The sequence below is a fragment of the Podarcis tiliguerta genome (assembly GCF_965153285.1).
Source record: "Podarcis tiliguerta genome assembly, chromosome: 12".
In the NCBI taxonomy this organism is placed as follows: Eukaryota; Metazoa; Chordata; class Lepidosauria; order Squamata; family Lacertidae; genus Podarcis; species Podarcis tiliguerta.
The window spans coordinates 53,130,169-53,144,943 of NC_139545.1; the positions used below are offsets into that span (position 1 = coordinate 53,130,169).

Here is a 14,775-nt window from a genome sequence, read left to right on the forward strand (position 1 = left end):
TAGTTCGCAAACCACATAAGTAGAAGTACTTGCAAGTGCTAAATTGGCTTAGGATTTAAGTACCGTATTTTTCGCCCTATAGGACGCACTTTTCCCCCTCCAAAAATGAAGGGGAAATGTGTGTGTGTCCTATGGGGCGAATGCAGGCTCCTTGGCTTCAGCGATAGCAACGCAAAGCCTCTGAAGCCTGCTCCAGCCCTTGACCCGCCACACCACTCTGGCTCTCAGCCTAGAAGAGCTCCACTGTAGCCTTTCAGACCTTTCCCATTGGCTGGGTCTGCGTTGCTCCCGGGAGGGAGGGAGGAGTCAATCAGACACCGAGGTTGGGTCAGAGAAAGAGTTTATTATTGTCTTGCAAGGTCTGTGCGTCAGAGTGGTCAGAATATTTACAACCTACAAGATAAGCCCCAGATCTGCCATCCCGTCTCCACTCGGAACTGACAAGGCCATCCATCATTAAGCCTTCATGGACTGATAAAGGAGACGGCTTTGTTTGCACAGCTGGGTCCTGTTTTATACAGCTCAAGTTAATGGATTTTAGCTAATGGATCCTTGAAGAAGGCATTTGGGAGTTATTGGGGCCTGGTTCGGGTAGCTGCACATTCAGGTTTGGGAGCTGCACATTCAGGTTTGGGTAACCTGTCCCTTCACCACGAAGCACATCCACAAATCCAGGAGACCTCCTTCCTTCTCCCTTCCCTAGTTCATCTGCCCTCTCCCTTTCCTTGCTCCCTTCTTTAGGTCCAAGCCGAGCTGAAGCGGAAGTGGCGAAGGTGGCACATGGAGAGGTTCCTGGGCTCCGACATGAAATATCACCACCCCTCCATGGGCAGCAACGGGACTAACTTCAGCACCCAAATCTCCATGCTGACCAAGTGCAGCCCCAAGAGCAGGCGCTGCTCCAGCTTCCAAGCCGACTTGTCTCTGGTTTGAGACCCGGACGCGAATGACCGAGGGACCAAATGGGTGGGACACAAAGCAATGACGCCAGCCAGGACTTTGGATTAAGGGTGACAGGTGTGAAGTTGTGTGTGTGCATTCTTTTTTTTTAAGACAGAACACTCTGCTGTCAACCAAAGCAGGACAAAACACTGGAATAGCGGAAGGATGAGAAGAGGCCTGGTTGGGTGGTGGAGTCTCCCTTTGGTTCTTCTCAAGTCTTTAAGTTCTGGGTGTTGTTGGAGCGCTTGTGAATGCAGCGGAATCTCAGTGCATGGTGGATAAGAGAGAGCCCGCCTTTGCAGCTCTCAACCAACAGGTGCAGAATGAACCAATGGGGGAAAGGAGCAGGTGTTGCGACCTCGTCTGCCAAGATCTTTCGTGGGAGAGAAGGAATCATTTGATCTGAGAAGTGCTCCCTGGACATGATGCAGCCGACTAAGCCTCTCTCTCCGGATAAACTTCAGAAGCCAGAAGGCCATCTCAACTCCAGAGACAGCATGGGGTCATCCTGAATGCTCTGTTGGTTATATATCTGAAGCTTTAACTGGGTCCCCAAAGGCACTCCTGGAAAAGGTTGTCTTCTATTCTGTTTGGGGAAGGAAAGTCCAGGAAGTGCAATAATTGCCAACCCTTCAGGGTCTCAGCAAGAGGCTCTCTGGGCTCTGCTGCCTAGAGGCACTTTCAACTGGAGATACCAGGGATTGATTTTCTGCATGCAGAGCACATGCGCTCCCAATAAGCTGTGGCCCCTCCGGAAGTGACCAGCAGTGGTTTGCACACTGCTTTTGAATCAGCTACATCTCATGCGCTCTCTCCCCACCTTCAACCATCAAGCAATCCCTCCCATCAAAAAAAGAAAGGAGAGATGTTCCATTTCTTGGTGTTGGAAGCACCTGCTGGTTGGAGAAAAGACGATTCACCAGGTTCTTTGACCTGGGATGGGTGAATAATATGCCCTTCCTAACTAGGCTTGCCCTTTCCAGGCTGGGTGGTGACATCTGAGCAGCTTGGACAGGGAGACTCCACTGCCAGGGTCTGTTGACGCATACCCAGATGCTACAAGCTGGTGCAAGGACCTCTGTTTTCATGTTACCTCCATTCAACAAACCCTGTGGATTCTGAAAAGGACAGAAAGCGTGCAAGGGGGGATGAGACTTGTGCGCTCTTGATAACTCATGGACTCTCAGTTCAGGAGCCTGTTATGCGCATGGTTCAGATGGAAAGCAGGGAGAAGACCAACTTGTTCGACGATCATCCTGCCCTTGGCTGCTTTCCCTTGAGGTGCCAGAGTTCTTAATTCCGCCCTCTTGTAAATATTCAGGAACTTTCTGGGCCCGCTCTTCAGAAAGCAGCACAGACTGTGTGTGCGCAGAAGCCCTCCCTCTTTCCACCAACGACCATTTCTCAGTGTGACGATCGTCACCATATCCTCTTGGCCAGTGCAGACACGGAGCCTGCCTTGTTCCTTACGAACTTTGACTGTGTGTTATTTATTTCGCCAGACTTGGAACTGTAAATAGTTTGGATCCTTAGCCTTTCAATGGTTCATCTTGAAGGTGTCTCTTCTTTTCCATTTCAAAATGGTGGGGGTGGGGAGGGAGGAGGAATCTCTTCATTTGTGGCTGCCATTCCGTTGAGGAAATAATAAACCGGTAAGGGGGAAACGTGCTGTGCTTAAATTCTACTTATAGGAAAGTGGGAACCAGACTCTTCCCAGTACAGTGGTACCTCGGGTTACAAACGCTTCAGGTTACAGATGCTTCAGGTTACAGACTCCCCTAACCCAGAAAAAGTACCTCAGGTTAAGAACTTTGCTTCAGGATGAGAACAGAAATTGTGCTCCGGCAGCAGAAGGCCCCATTAGCTAAAGTGGTACCTCAGGTTAAGAACAGTTTCAGGTTAAGGATGGACCTCCAGAACGAATTAAGGTATTAACCCAAGGTACCACTGTACGGCTATTGCAAAGCATTTGTGCACTCCTAGCCGCCTCGTACCCAGCCTTGCTGAGGAATTCCAATAAACTAAAAAAATCGGTATGACTTTGAAAGATTCGCTCCACCATCTTGATTCAAAATGGCGCCCAGCTCACTTCCCCATCTATGGGAAATGAGAGGAGAGCCATCTGTTGATAGACCAAGAGCAGGTATGGGGGATTTTTTCAGCCTGGGGGGCAATTTCTTTCATGGGCGGAGGTAGAAGAACTGGATCAGTTTGAGGTGTGGACTGGGGGTAGGGGATGCGGACTTGAAAGAGTCCCATGGGCCAGAGAAGGTGAACTGGAGGGCCACATTATGCCCCTCGCCATCCCTGAGGTTCCCCACCTCAGCCCTGGCTCATCACTAGATGCTTGGAGGGGGGGATCAATTCATCATTTAAGAAAAGAAAGAGAGCTTCCACCAGATGTTTATAGGGGACTCAGAAATAAATCCCCTTTCAGTGGTGCAGTCCCTAGAGAGGCTGCAGTCGGACTGTGTTGTTTTCAAAAGAAAAATAATAATTATTTTATTTTATGTTATTATTTTTAATAAATTTTTATTGGAAATTTTATTTACAAACCCCACCCCACCCCCCAATACAGAAATCCACCCTCATTAAACATGAACATAACATACAATAAGCATAACATACGACAAGACAAACAACCACATAAAAGGCTATTAAAGTTATAATTAGAAAAATCTTAATAATTATTCGTAAAGAAACAGCTTATAAGAAGTAAATAAGGAGGCCAGATACAGGATAAAGGAAGTCAAAAGAAAAAAAATAATAACCCATCTCTAACCCTTTGCCTGATTAAGAATTTATACCAAGGGGCCCAGTTTCCAAGGCACTAAAGTCAATAAAATCCAGGAAAAGAAACAAGAATCATCTTCAGCAGATGAACAGGTGGCAGCTGCCTCCGCTTGCTTTAGTTAATCTCCTTTTGCTACTAACGAATGGAGCTGAAAGTTCATCGCTGGCAGTGAAAACAGCCTACCTCAAGGCTGTGGCAAAACTCTTATCTTTGGATCCCATTGGGCCTTGGCTAAAACACCAAACAAACCCCTGTTTTGCAAAGAGAACGTCAACAATGTCTAGGCAACACGATGACCATATACATAAGTAATAGACAATCTTTATAGAATTCCTTCAAATCATAAAAAGTTCAAAACGAAATCTTTAGTCCCAAAGTCTCTGAAAATCTTTGAATGAAGCGAGGTACCAAACTCTGTAGGATGAAAGACAAGCTTTGAATTGATAAAAATGAAAATATCAAAATACATTATTACATGAGCACTGTTCCACAGCATTTGATATTTTCATTTATATACATTCATTTGAAATAAGATGGGTTTATGAAGCATTCTATATCCACCCACCAAGGTGACAAAGAATTCTACGAAACGGTAGTCAATATCTGGAATTACCGTTCAGTGTTGGACATCATTGTTGATTACACAAAGCTTCACAGCTTGTCTCCCACCGTACTATGTTTGGTACCTCGCTTCATTTAGAGATTTTCAGAGACTTTGAGAATAAAGATTTCATTTTGAACTTTTTATGATTTGAAGGAATTCTATAAAGATTGTCTATTACTTATGTATGTGGTCATTGTGTTGCCTAGACATTATTATTTTTTAAAAAATTATGTTTATTACTTTTCCAACAATTACAAAGAAAAAGAAAAAGAAAAAAGAAGGGGGAAAAACAACACAATACAAAAACAATTTAAAATACATCAAACACAGCCATCAGTTTCAACATCTTATCTTTCATTCACTTATTTCCACGACCTCCTCACGCCTCCCTTTTTGTATTCCACTTCTATTAATTGTTTCAGCAATTCCTTTCCATCTTCCTCTGTTTTCTATCCTGTAATCATCTTAATACATTCCAACCTTATTTTTCCCTTTAATACTCTATTAATCTATTTACACTTAATTCCTTATAACATTTCTACTAAAGCCATGTAACTTCATTCCAGCATTTTTCTAACATTCATAGTTTTACAATATTTCTATAAATAGTCTTTAAACTTTTCCCAATCTTCTTCCACCGACTCTTCTCCCTGGTCCCGGATTCTGCCAGTCCTTTCCGCCAATTCCATATAGTCCATCACGTGTTGCCTAGACATTATTGACCTTGGCTAAATCACAACAGAGGGCGCTGGGCACAGCCTCTCCTACAGGACCCACACAAATAAGAAGAACCTTATGGATGAGGCCAATAGCCCATCTAGTCAAGCATCCTGTTCTCACAGGGGACAACCAGATGCCTGTGGGAAGCAAGAGATTTGAGCCCAAGAGCAGCATTCTCCCGCCTGGTTTTCCAGCAACTGGTACTCGGAGCCATTGCCACCTCCGTCCATTCAGCGGTTAAAAACAGATGTCGTAAAATGAAATTGCATCTCCCAAACACATGTCAGCTTTACGTATCTGGGGAGGCAAACAAGCAAACAGATTTAGCAGCTGCCGAAAACAGCTCAGGGAAGGCACCTACCTAAAAACAATGGGCAGGGAGTTCCAAAGACCACAGTTACTATTGTTCCAACCTTCTACCCAACTCCAACATCACTTGGTGATTCTTTATTTTAGAATTCCACATGGAAGTTTGCCTGAGTTTCTCTGCCTATTTTTCAGAATTCATTCATGCATGTTAGGTGTTGTTGTTTAGTCGTTTAGTCGTGTCCGACTCTTCGTGACCCCCTGGACCAGAGCACGCCAGGCACTCCTGTCTTCCACTGCCTCCCGCAGTTTGGTCAAACTCATGCTGGTAGCTTCGAGAACACTGTCCAACCACCTCGTCCTCTGTCGTCCCCTTCTCCTTGCGCCCTCCATCTTTCCCAACACTAGGGTCTTTTCCAAGGAGTCTTCTCTTCTCATGAGGTGGCCAAAGGATTGGAGCCTCAGCTTCAGGATCTGTCCTTCCAGTGAGCACTCAGGGCTGATTTCCTTTAGAGTGGATAGGCTTGATCTTCTTGCAGTCCATGGGACTCTCAAGAGTCTCCTCCAGCCCCATAATTCAAAAGCATCCATTCTTCGGCGATCAGCCTTCTTTATGGTCCAGCTTTCACTTCCATACATCACTACTGGGAAAACCATAGCTTTAACTATACGGACCTTGTTAGGTAGGTTTACCTTAAATGCAAAGTGAACTAATTCACCCCCATCCCTGCCAGATGGAACAGCGGTGGCTCATCTCGTTTTGCCACCTGAGGCAAGATGGGAATGGCTGTCTCCTGCCTCCCCTCCCCTCCCTGTACCCCAACCCACTCACTACCACTTCCATGGGTGAAACACCCCGCCTCTTGTTGAGGCATTCTGCAAAGAGTTGCTGCTTGGAAGCTGAGGGTCAAAGCCATGCCCCAGACCACCTTCTCAGCAGCAAGAGGGGGTTCCGCTGGCAGTGGGGCTGATTCTGACAGGCAAACCTAGGGGACTGCTCTCTAATGTCCTGCAAACAGCCTGTCTGATGCCTCCCGCTATAGCAGGCATGTCCAAAGTCCATTTCGGGGGCTGGTTTTGACCTTTAAAGCCCTTTGCAGCCTAGGACCCACAAACCTACAGGACCGCCTTTCCTGGTATGCCCCACGGAGGACCTTAAGATCCACAAATGACAACATTATGGAGGTCCCAGGTCGCAAGGTGGTTAGATTGGTCTCAACTAGGGCCAGGGCCTTTTCAGCACTGGCCCCGACTTGGTGGAACGCTCTATCACAGGAGACCAGGGCCCTGCGGGACGTGACATCTTTCCGCAGGGCCTGCAAGACGGAGCTGTTCTGCTTGGCCTTTGGTTTGGACTCAGTCTGACCCTTATGTTTCCCTTCCCTTATGGTTTTGATGAGGCTGCATTTTAAATTGCATTTTAACCTGTATTTTAAATTGGTTTCCCCCCCCCCCCATTATGTTTTTACTGTAATTTTACTGTTGTTAGCTGTCCTCAGCCCAGCTCTGGCCGGCAAGGGTGGGATATAAATAAAAATTATTATTATTATTATTATTATTATTATTATTATTATTAATCCGGCCTGACGGTTGATTTAATCCAGCCCCTGTGGCGGTATATCCTGGGGTAAAATCCTAAACCAGTAACTTCCATCCTGAAAAAAGCTCAACAACTTTATTTGGGCACCTTTGCGCTATAGCCATCCCATAATTAAAGCAGCATGCATTCAAACAGCCAGATGAAAATTGGCTTGCATTTGCTAAATTCCTCAAGGTTACTCATCTATAACGGGTTCGGAATGTGCATTTCTATTTGCTTTCTGTTTTAAGTTCCTCGAATCTGCAACATACAACGCCAGCGGCTCAATTGCCTCCTGGTGATTTAGAAGGGTTTCTCGTTGCTTCCAACGTGCTACCCATCTCGCTGCATCGGCCGTGACCTATTTAGCATGAAACGAGGCGCTTCAAATCAGATCGCTATTGGCAGTAGGAAATGTCACACGTCTACAGCAGGCTGCAATGGAAGGCAATTCGGACTTCCACTCTTCCACGTGAGCTAACGAAAGAGGCAAAAAATGGGGCAGCTCCCTCGCTGCAACTTTTGAGGAGACTTCGGGGAGGAGGGTCACTTTTTCACAACAACCTTGCAACAAGGTGCTGGTTTGGGCCGCTGGTGGTCTAAATCAGGAGCAGCAGACTTCAAACTTGGGCCATACCCATCGCTGACTCTTGCTTTGCACCCTGAGTGTTCCTGCCAGGCTGGGAATAGGTCCGCAAACTCTGATCCTGTGTCACGGAAATGACAGGCAGAGCAGGTCCTTCACAGGTCAGAGAGAGGCAGAGCAGAGCCATTGTGGCTGGTAGAAGAAGAAGAGTTTGGATTTGATATCCCGCTTTATCACTAACCTAAGGAGTCTCAAAGCAGCTAACAATCTCCTTTCCCTTCCTCTCCCACAACAAACATTCTGTGAGCTGAGTGGGGCTGAGAGACTTCAAAGAAGTGTGACTGGCCCAAGGTCACCCAGCAGCTGCATGTGGAGGAGCGGGGAAGCGAACCTGGTTCACCAGATTACGAGTCCACCGCTCTTAACCACTAAACCACACTGGCTCTCACTGGTAGCCATTGATTGCCTTGTCTGTCAGGAAGCTAAATCCTCTTTTGAAGCTCCCAAGCGATTGACCAGGAGGGAGAGAACATGCCAGTCAGGCATGTGTCTCTACCATGGTCCTACTCGAGTGTAGACTGAACTCCTGACAGGAACTTGCTCTCCCAGGAGACAAGCTTCATAAGCTTTCTTCAGCCTGAATATCACAGCGACCGATGCCAACAGACACCGGCACACTTAGGGATCCACAGAGTTTGCGCAGTTTGCGTGACAGACCTCAGCAACTCAGCATTTTGGCTAATCTACTTTATTTTCATATAAACACACAATGAGCACTGCAACATGGCTCCCTCTCTCTCTAGCATCAGACAGCAAAGAAAAAAGAACAAAGGACAATAGTCCCACTTCACAGAACACAGTAACACAAACATCCTGTCTTTCTCACTTCCCACTCTGTGGAGTCAAAACATACACCGTCATGTGATAGACGAAAATCCCATGACTGCAATCACGGAGCAGGAATTCTAACAGTTTGACCATGGTGCCGTGTGAAGAAACCCTTTATTTTCTCTGTCCTGAGTCTTCCAATCTTCACTTTCGTTGAATGCCCAATGTTCTCGTGTTAGGAGAGAGGGAGGAGCTTTTCTCTCTATCTGCTTCCTCCACATAATCGTATAAGCTTCTATCGTGTCACCCTTTACTCACCATCTCTCTAACTGACAACGCTGCCTCCAAAAGTGGCGATAAAACACAGCCATTGTAGCCACCGAGAGCCTAAAGAGGTAAAGGTAAAGGGACCCCTGACAATTAAGTCCAGTCGTGGACAACTCTGGGGTTGTGACGCTCATCTCGCTCTATAGGCCGAGGGAGCTGGTGTTTGTCCGCTTCTGCAGACAGTTTTTCTGGGTCATGTGGCCAGCATGACTGAGCCGCTTCTGGGGAAACCAGAGCAGAGCACGGAAACGGAAACTGAGAGCCTAAAGCTCCACAAATCACAGTCATACCTCGGGTTAAATGTGCTTCAGGTTGAGCGCTTTCGGGTTGTGCTCCGCGGCGACCTGGAAGTAACGGGACGCGTTACTTCCGGGTTTCGCCGCTCATGCATGTGCAGACGGTCAAAATGACATCACACGCATGCGCAGAAGCGGCGAATCACAACCCGTGCATGCGCAGACGCACAGACGAGGGTGGCGCTCGCTTCTGGATGTGAACGGGGCTCCAGAACGGATCCTGCTCATATCCAGAGGTACCACCGTAGTCTACTCTTCTTTTTAAGCCATCCAGGTTGGTGGCCCTCACTGCCTCGTGGAGTTCATCGTTTAACTTGGCACTGCATAGAAGGCAGCTTATTATACAGCAGCACAGAACATTAAGGCAATTCCAGCTCCCTCTGCACTGGTAACTCCCATCAAACAAACAGTTCCCCGTGAGCAAATATGATTAAGGGGGAAATGCTTCTCACTAATGAGAAGCGCCATTACATTGGCTCCCAGCATCTGCATCCCAGATTCCCGCAGAGTGCCATTTCATTCATGCTTCAAAGGGTGACAATTAAGTGGTCTCCTGGGGTATTGAAGCTCTCAAAACAGAGCCCTGAGAACACCAGCTTGGCTGATGGGAACGTCTCTACCTGTTGGTCAGTAGCGAATGTGTGACCTTGAGTGCTGGCCTGCTGTGTCAATTTGTATTCCTCCAAGCCTCCGTCTCTGACCACTGAGTGACCCTCTAATAGAAGGAGATTGCCAAAATCACTGGGGTCTCCTGCCCAGCTATCCCGCTGCCCCTTGCCACTTTAAATCTGCAAAGTTGCTTTAGAGACAAGCTTAGAAGCCAGGTTCAATCACTGGGCATTTTTAACACCCAATTGGCACCCGCTAGGAGTTTTGCAAGTGGAGCTTCATGCAAAGGGCAGAACAACAGAAAGGGAAATTCTTCTGTAGTTTAAAGGCAAGAGGCAGTGAACCCTATTATTATTATTATTGCTACTATTATTATCACTTATGAATCACTTCCTGTGAGGCATTTTAAAGCAAATTACAACAGAATAACAGCCTATATAAAACAATCACATCTATAAAAACCGTTAAAATAATGGCATATATAAAAACAGTTTAAAAACAATAATGCAATAAATACAACAATTGCATATAGAAATTTAATTTCAAAAATGGGCAGATGCCAAGTGTGACAAGTTTCTCCAGTTTGAAGGATAGTTAAAAGTACCCTGTGAAGATAGATTGTTTATTCACTCTGGGAACTGTAGGTCTGTGAAGGGAATAGTGGTCTAAAAACACTCACCAACATTAACGAACTACAGTTCCCAGAATCCTTTGGAGGAAGTTTAATGTGGTATCATAGTGCTTTAAATGTATAGTGTGATCTCTGAATGTGGGGAGGGAAAGAGTTATTCATTTGCACACTGCTCATCTAAATTAATTATTCAGGCGTATTTCTCTTGTTTTTAATGAAAAGGTAACTTCCCGTGTAAACAAGGGTGGGCAACCTGTAATCCTCAACCGAATTTCATTCAGCCCTCAGGCTAATGTTCATGTGGGAAAGAGAGAGGAACATTGGAAGGGGCTGGCAGAAGGAGAGAAAAGGGGTTGGCTCCATCTACCTTAGGCCCCAGTTCCACCCATGGCCAGTACGTGGCCCCCAAGAAAAATTCCCTGAGTGAATGTGGCCCTCAGCAATGGGGAGGCAGGGTTTTCCTTCCCCGTTATAAAGATGTTGTTGTTGTTTAGTCATTTAGTCGTTTAGTCGTGTCCGAATCTTCGTGACCCCATGGACCAGAGCACGCCAGGCACTCCTGTCTTCCACTGCCTCCCGCAGTTTGGTCAATCTCATGCTGGTAGCTTCCAGAACACTATCCAACCATCTCGTCCTCTGTCATCCCCTTCTCCTTGTGCCCTCCATCTTTCCCAACATCAGGGTCTTTTCCAGGGAGTCTTCTCTTCTCACGAGGTGGCCAAAGTATTGGAGCCTCAGCTTCACGATCTGTCCTTCCAGTGAGCACTCAGGGCTGATTTCCTTCAGAATGGATTAGTTTGATCTTCTTGCAGTCCATGGGACTCTGAAGAGTCTCCTCCAGCACCAGAATTCAAAAGCATCCATTCTTCAGCGACCAGCCTTCTTTAGCGACCAGCCTTCTTTATGGTCCAGCTCTCACTTCCATACATCACTACTGGGAAAACCATAGCTTTTACTATACGGACCTTTGTTGGCAAGGTGATGTCTCTACTTTTTAAGATGCTGTCTAGGTTTGTCATTGTTATAAAGATAACCCTAAGTAAAGGAACCTAAGTTTTGATCCATTTCTATCACAAGTTCATAAGATGATGTATTTTGTTGCTATAACCCCCTCGCGATTTACAAGACAAATGGTCCTTGGACTTTCTGGCACTTCTTTATTTATTTATAATTTATTTTTGCTTTCCGCGTCTTCTGGCTGAGTCACTCAAAGACTTTGCACAGATTGTGTGAACTCCTGAACCCAACCTTTCCTTGGCTTGCTGGTTTTCTTCACTCCTCCCTTCCCACCAAGAACTGTGGAGTCTCGAGGACCTTGGCATGAAGATTCACCTTTCCTGGGTCATTTCTTGCTAACAGCAACATCTCTCAGCCATTTGGGGCTTGGTTGCTGAGGAAAGTTGGCATGCTATGCTTTGCGGGGGCCTGATATGGCATTTTAGGGAGACCATTGACGGCCTTTCCACCGCGAAGACCTTTAAAGAATGTTCACAACGGCTTGTGAATCAGCCTGGGTGGGGTTTGGAACTCTCTGCTGTTTCTAAAGATGTCCAGTAACCTTTGAAAAATATACCAGAAAAAGACTGGATGTGGCCTCCTCCTATCAAGGCCAAAGAACTGAGAGCTTGTTGATGTTTTCCAAACCTGAGAAGTTTTAGCTTTTAAAATGTCGAGCAGAAGACAGACACAAACCGGAGGCCAGAAGGCAGGAATGTTGACCGTGTGTTGTTCATTCTGGATCTCTGAGAGCTGTGGGTTCTCACCATTGTAGAATCGCATCTCACCATCAGCTGCAGGAGTTGCATAATAGGAACTTTGGAACGGACCCATCGGAGGACCTTTTTCATATGCCTCCTCCACAAGAGTTCCAGAAGGTGGCAACACAAGAACTGGCCTTTTCTGCATTGGCTCCCCGTTGGTGGAATGCTCTCCCCAGGGAAGCTCGCCTGGTGCCTTCATTTTATAATTTTAGGTGCCAGGTGAAAACTGGCAGGAGTTCAGCCTGCACTCAAGTAGGACTCTGGCAGAGACACATGCCCGACTGGCATGTTCTCTCCCTCCTGGTCATTTGTCCGTGAGCTTCAAAAGCTTTCTTCTGCCCGAACATCACAGCGACCAATGCCAACAGACATCGGCACACTTAGGGATCCGCAGAGTGTTCACAGCTTGTGTAACAGACCTCAGCAACTCAGCATTTTGGCTAATCTACTTTATTTACATATAAACACGCACAGAGCACTGCAACATGGCTTCCTCTCGCTCTAGCATTAGCCAGCAAAGAGAAAAAGAACAAAGGACAATAGCCCCACACAGTAACCCAAACATCCTGTCTCCGTCACTTCCCACTCTGTGGAGTCAAAACATATACTGTCATGTGAAAGACAACAATCCCATGGCTGCAATCATGATGCAGGAATTCTAACATTCCTCTTTAACCAGGTCTTTGGCCGAATGCTATATCCTTTTTAATGGAGGGGACGGCATTATCGGTTTGTTTTGTTCTTGTTTTTATTATATACTTTGTGTTTTTTATCTTGTATCTTTATGCTGTGAACTGCCCTGAGGTCTTCGGATGAAGGATAGCATGCAAACTTAATAAAAAATAAAATAACACAGGAAGCTTTCTGCCAGGGCGTAGATAGTCCTCCCCTCCCTTCGGTAACTTTGCAGACAAGAATTAATGAGCAGTTTATATTTTATAGTCCTTTTTATTCAGTCATGTGGTTGCAAGGAAAAATCCACATCTTTCCCACAAGGAGAGCAGTTGGCTACTCTAACTCCTCCTTGCCCTTCCATCTCCAGCAAGATCCTGAGCACCAATGGGAAGTTCCTTCTCCTCCTCTCTGCATTCTTTGTTCTCTAATACGGACTGACTTCCTACTTCTTGGAGAGGGAGGGTCCCCTAAACTCTCTAATGATGTCTCTGCTGGCTGTTCCCTCCCTTCCGTTTTTCTTTCCATTTTCCCGTAACTAAGCAGAGACATCACCTTGCCAACAAAGGTCCGTATAGTTCAAGCTATGGTTTTCCCAGTAGTGATGTATTGAAGTGAGAGCTGGACCATAAAGAAGGCTCATCGGTGAAGAATGGATGCTTCTGAATCATGGTGCTGGAGGAGACTCTTGAGAGTCCCATGGACTGCAAGAAGATCAAACCTGAAGGAAATCAGCCCTGAGTGCTCACTGGAAGGACAGATCCTGAAGCTGAGGCTCCAATACTTTGGCCACCTCATGAGAAGAGAAGACTCCCTGGAAAAGACGCTGGTTTTGGGAAAGATGGAGGGCACAAGGAGAAGGGGACGGCAGAGGACGAGATGTTGGACAGTGTTCTCAAAGCTGCAAACATGAGTTTGACCAAGCTGCAGGAGGCAGTGGAAGACAGGAGTGCCTGGCGTGCTCTGGTCCATGGGGTCACGAAGAGTCGGAAATGACTAAATGACTAAACAACAACAGGTCACTCCTGCTTGAGTTGTTCAGTGTCTATGTCTCTCTCTGCTCCTGAAACTGAATCTTCCCCCTCCTGCTCTTCTTCAGAGAGGAGCAGATCTTCCCACTCCTCTGATTCAGACCATTTCCTGGCACTTTCTTACACTGTTGGTCCACCTAGCTGTAAACATTGGCAGCAGCTCCTCCAATGTTTTCGGCAGAGAACACTCTCATACCTTCCTGGAGGTGCAGGGATTGAACTTTAGAGCTTTTACATGTGAAGCTGATGGACTGCAAGCTGAAGTCCTTCCGCATACATACATACATACATACATGAATACATACATACATAATTTTATTCGTATGCTGCCTTTCCATAGCTCAAATCGTGCTCAATATGGCCTATAACCTGGAGAGAAAAAATACATAACTACAACATAACAAAAGTAGTCATGAGCAATAAAGAAAACATCAAAAGGTACACAGCCAAATTAAATAATTTCCATATAAACCATAAGATATAAAATAAAGATGCAAAAGATTAATATCCAGAAGAAGAAGAAGAAGAAGAAGAAGAGTTTGGATCTGAAATCCCGCTTTATCACTACCCTAAGGAATCTCAAAGCGGCTAACATTCTCCTTTCCTTTGCTCCCCCACAACAAACACTCTGTGAGGTGAGTGAGGCTAAGAGACTTCAGAGAAGTGTGACTGGCCCAAGGTCACCCAGCAGCTGCATGTGAAGGAGCGGGGAAGCGAACCCGGTTCACCAGATTACGAGTCTATCACTCTTGACTACTACACCACATTGGCTCTCTGCAATGCAGGAATCTTTTGCCCAACCCACAGCCCCAAGAATTAGATTCTCGTGCCCCAGCAACTGAGCCACTGTAGCTAAGTTGCAAAGCTGTAGCATCACTATCCAGACTTTTCTTTATCTTAATAGCATGGAAAGATTCCAACTCTAATATCAGAAGTGCCCATGAATGCCAAGATTTGGATTTGCAAGGGTGGCAATAATAATAATAATAATAATAATAATAATAATAATAATAATAATAATAAAAATAAATAAATAAATAAATAAATAAATAAATAAATAAATAAATAAATAATACGGATTTTAAGAAAA

At 45.8% G+C, this 14,775-nt stretch overlaps 1 protein-coding gene across 1 annotated transcript in view; it reads left to right on the forward strand.

Moving 5' to 3' along the window:
* LOC310660986 (vasoactive intestinal polypeptide receptor-like) overlaps positions 1-2,606 on the forward strand; it is a 109,927-nt gene extending 107,321 nt beyond the window's left edge. The window contains exon 13 of the mRNA XM_083406650.1: positions 742-2,606. Within this exon, the coding sequence (XP_083262776.1) occupies positions 742-933 (192 nt within the window). The 3' untranslated portion in view covers positions 934-2,606. The remainder of the gene's footprint in view (positions 1-741) is intronic.
* Positions 2,607-14,775: the final 12,169 nt, after the last annotated feature.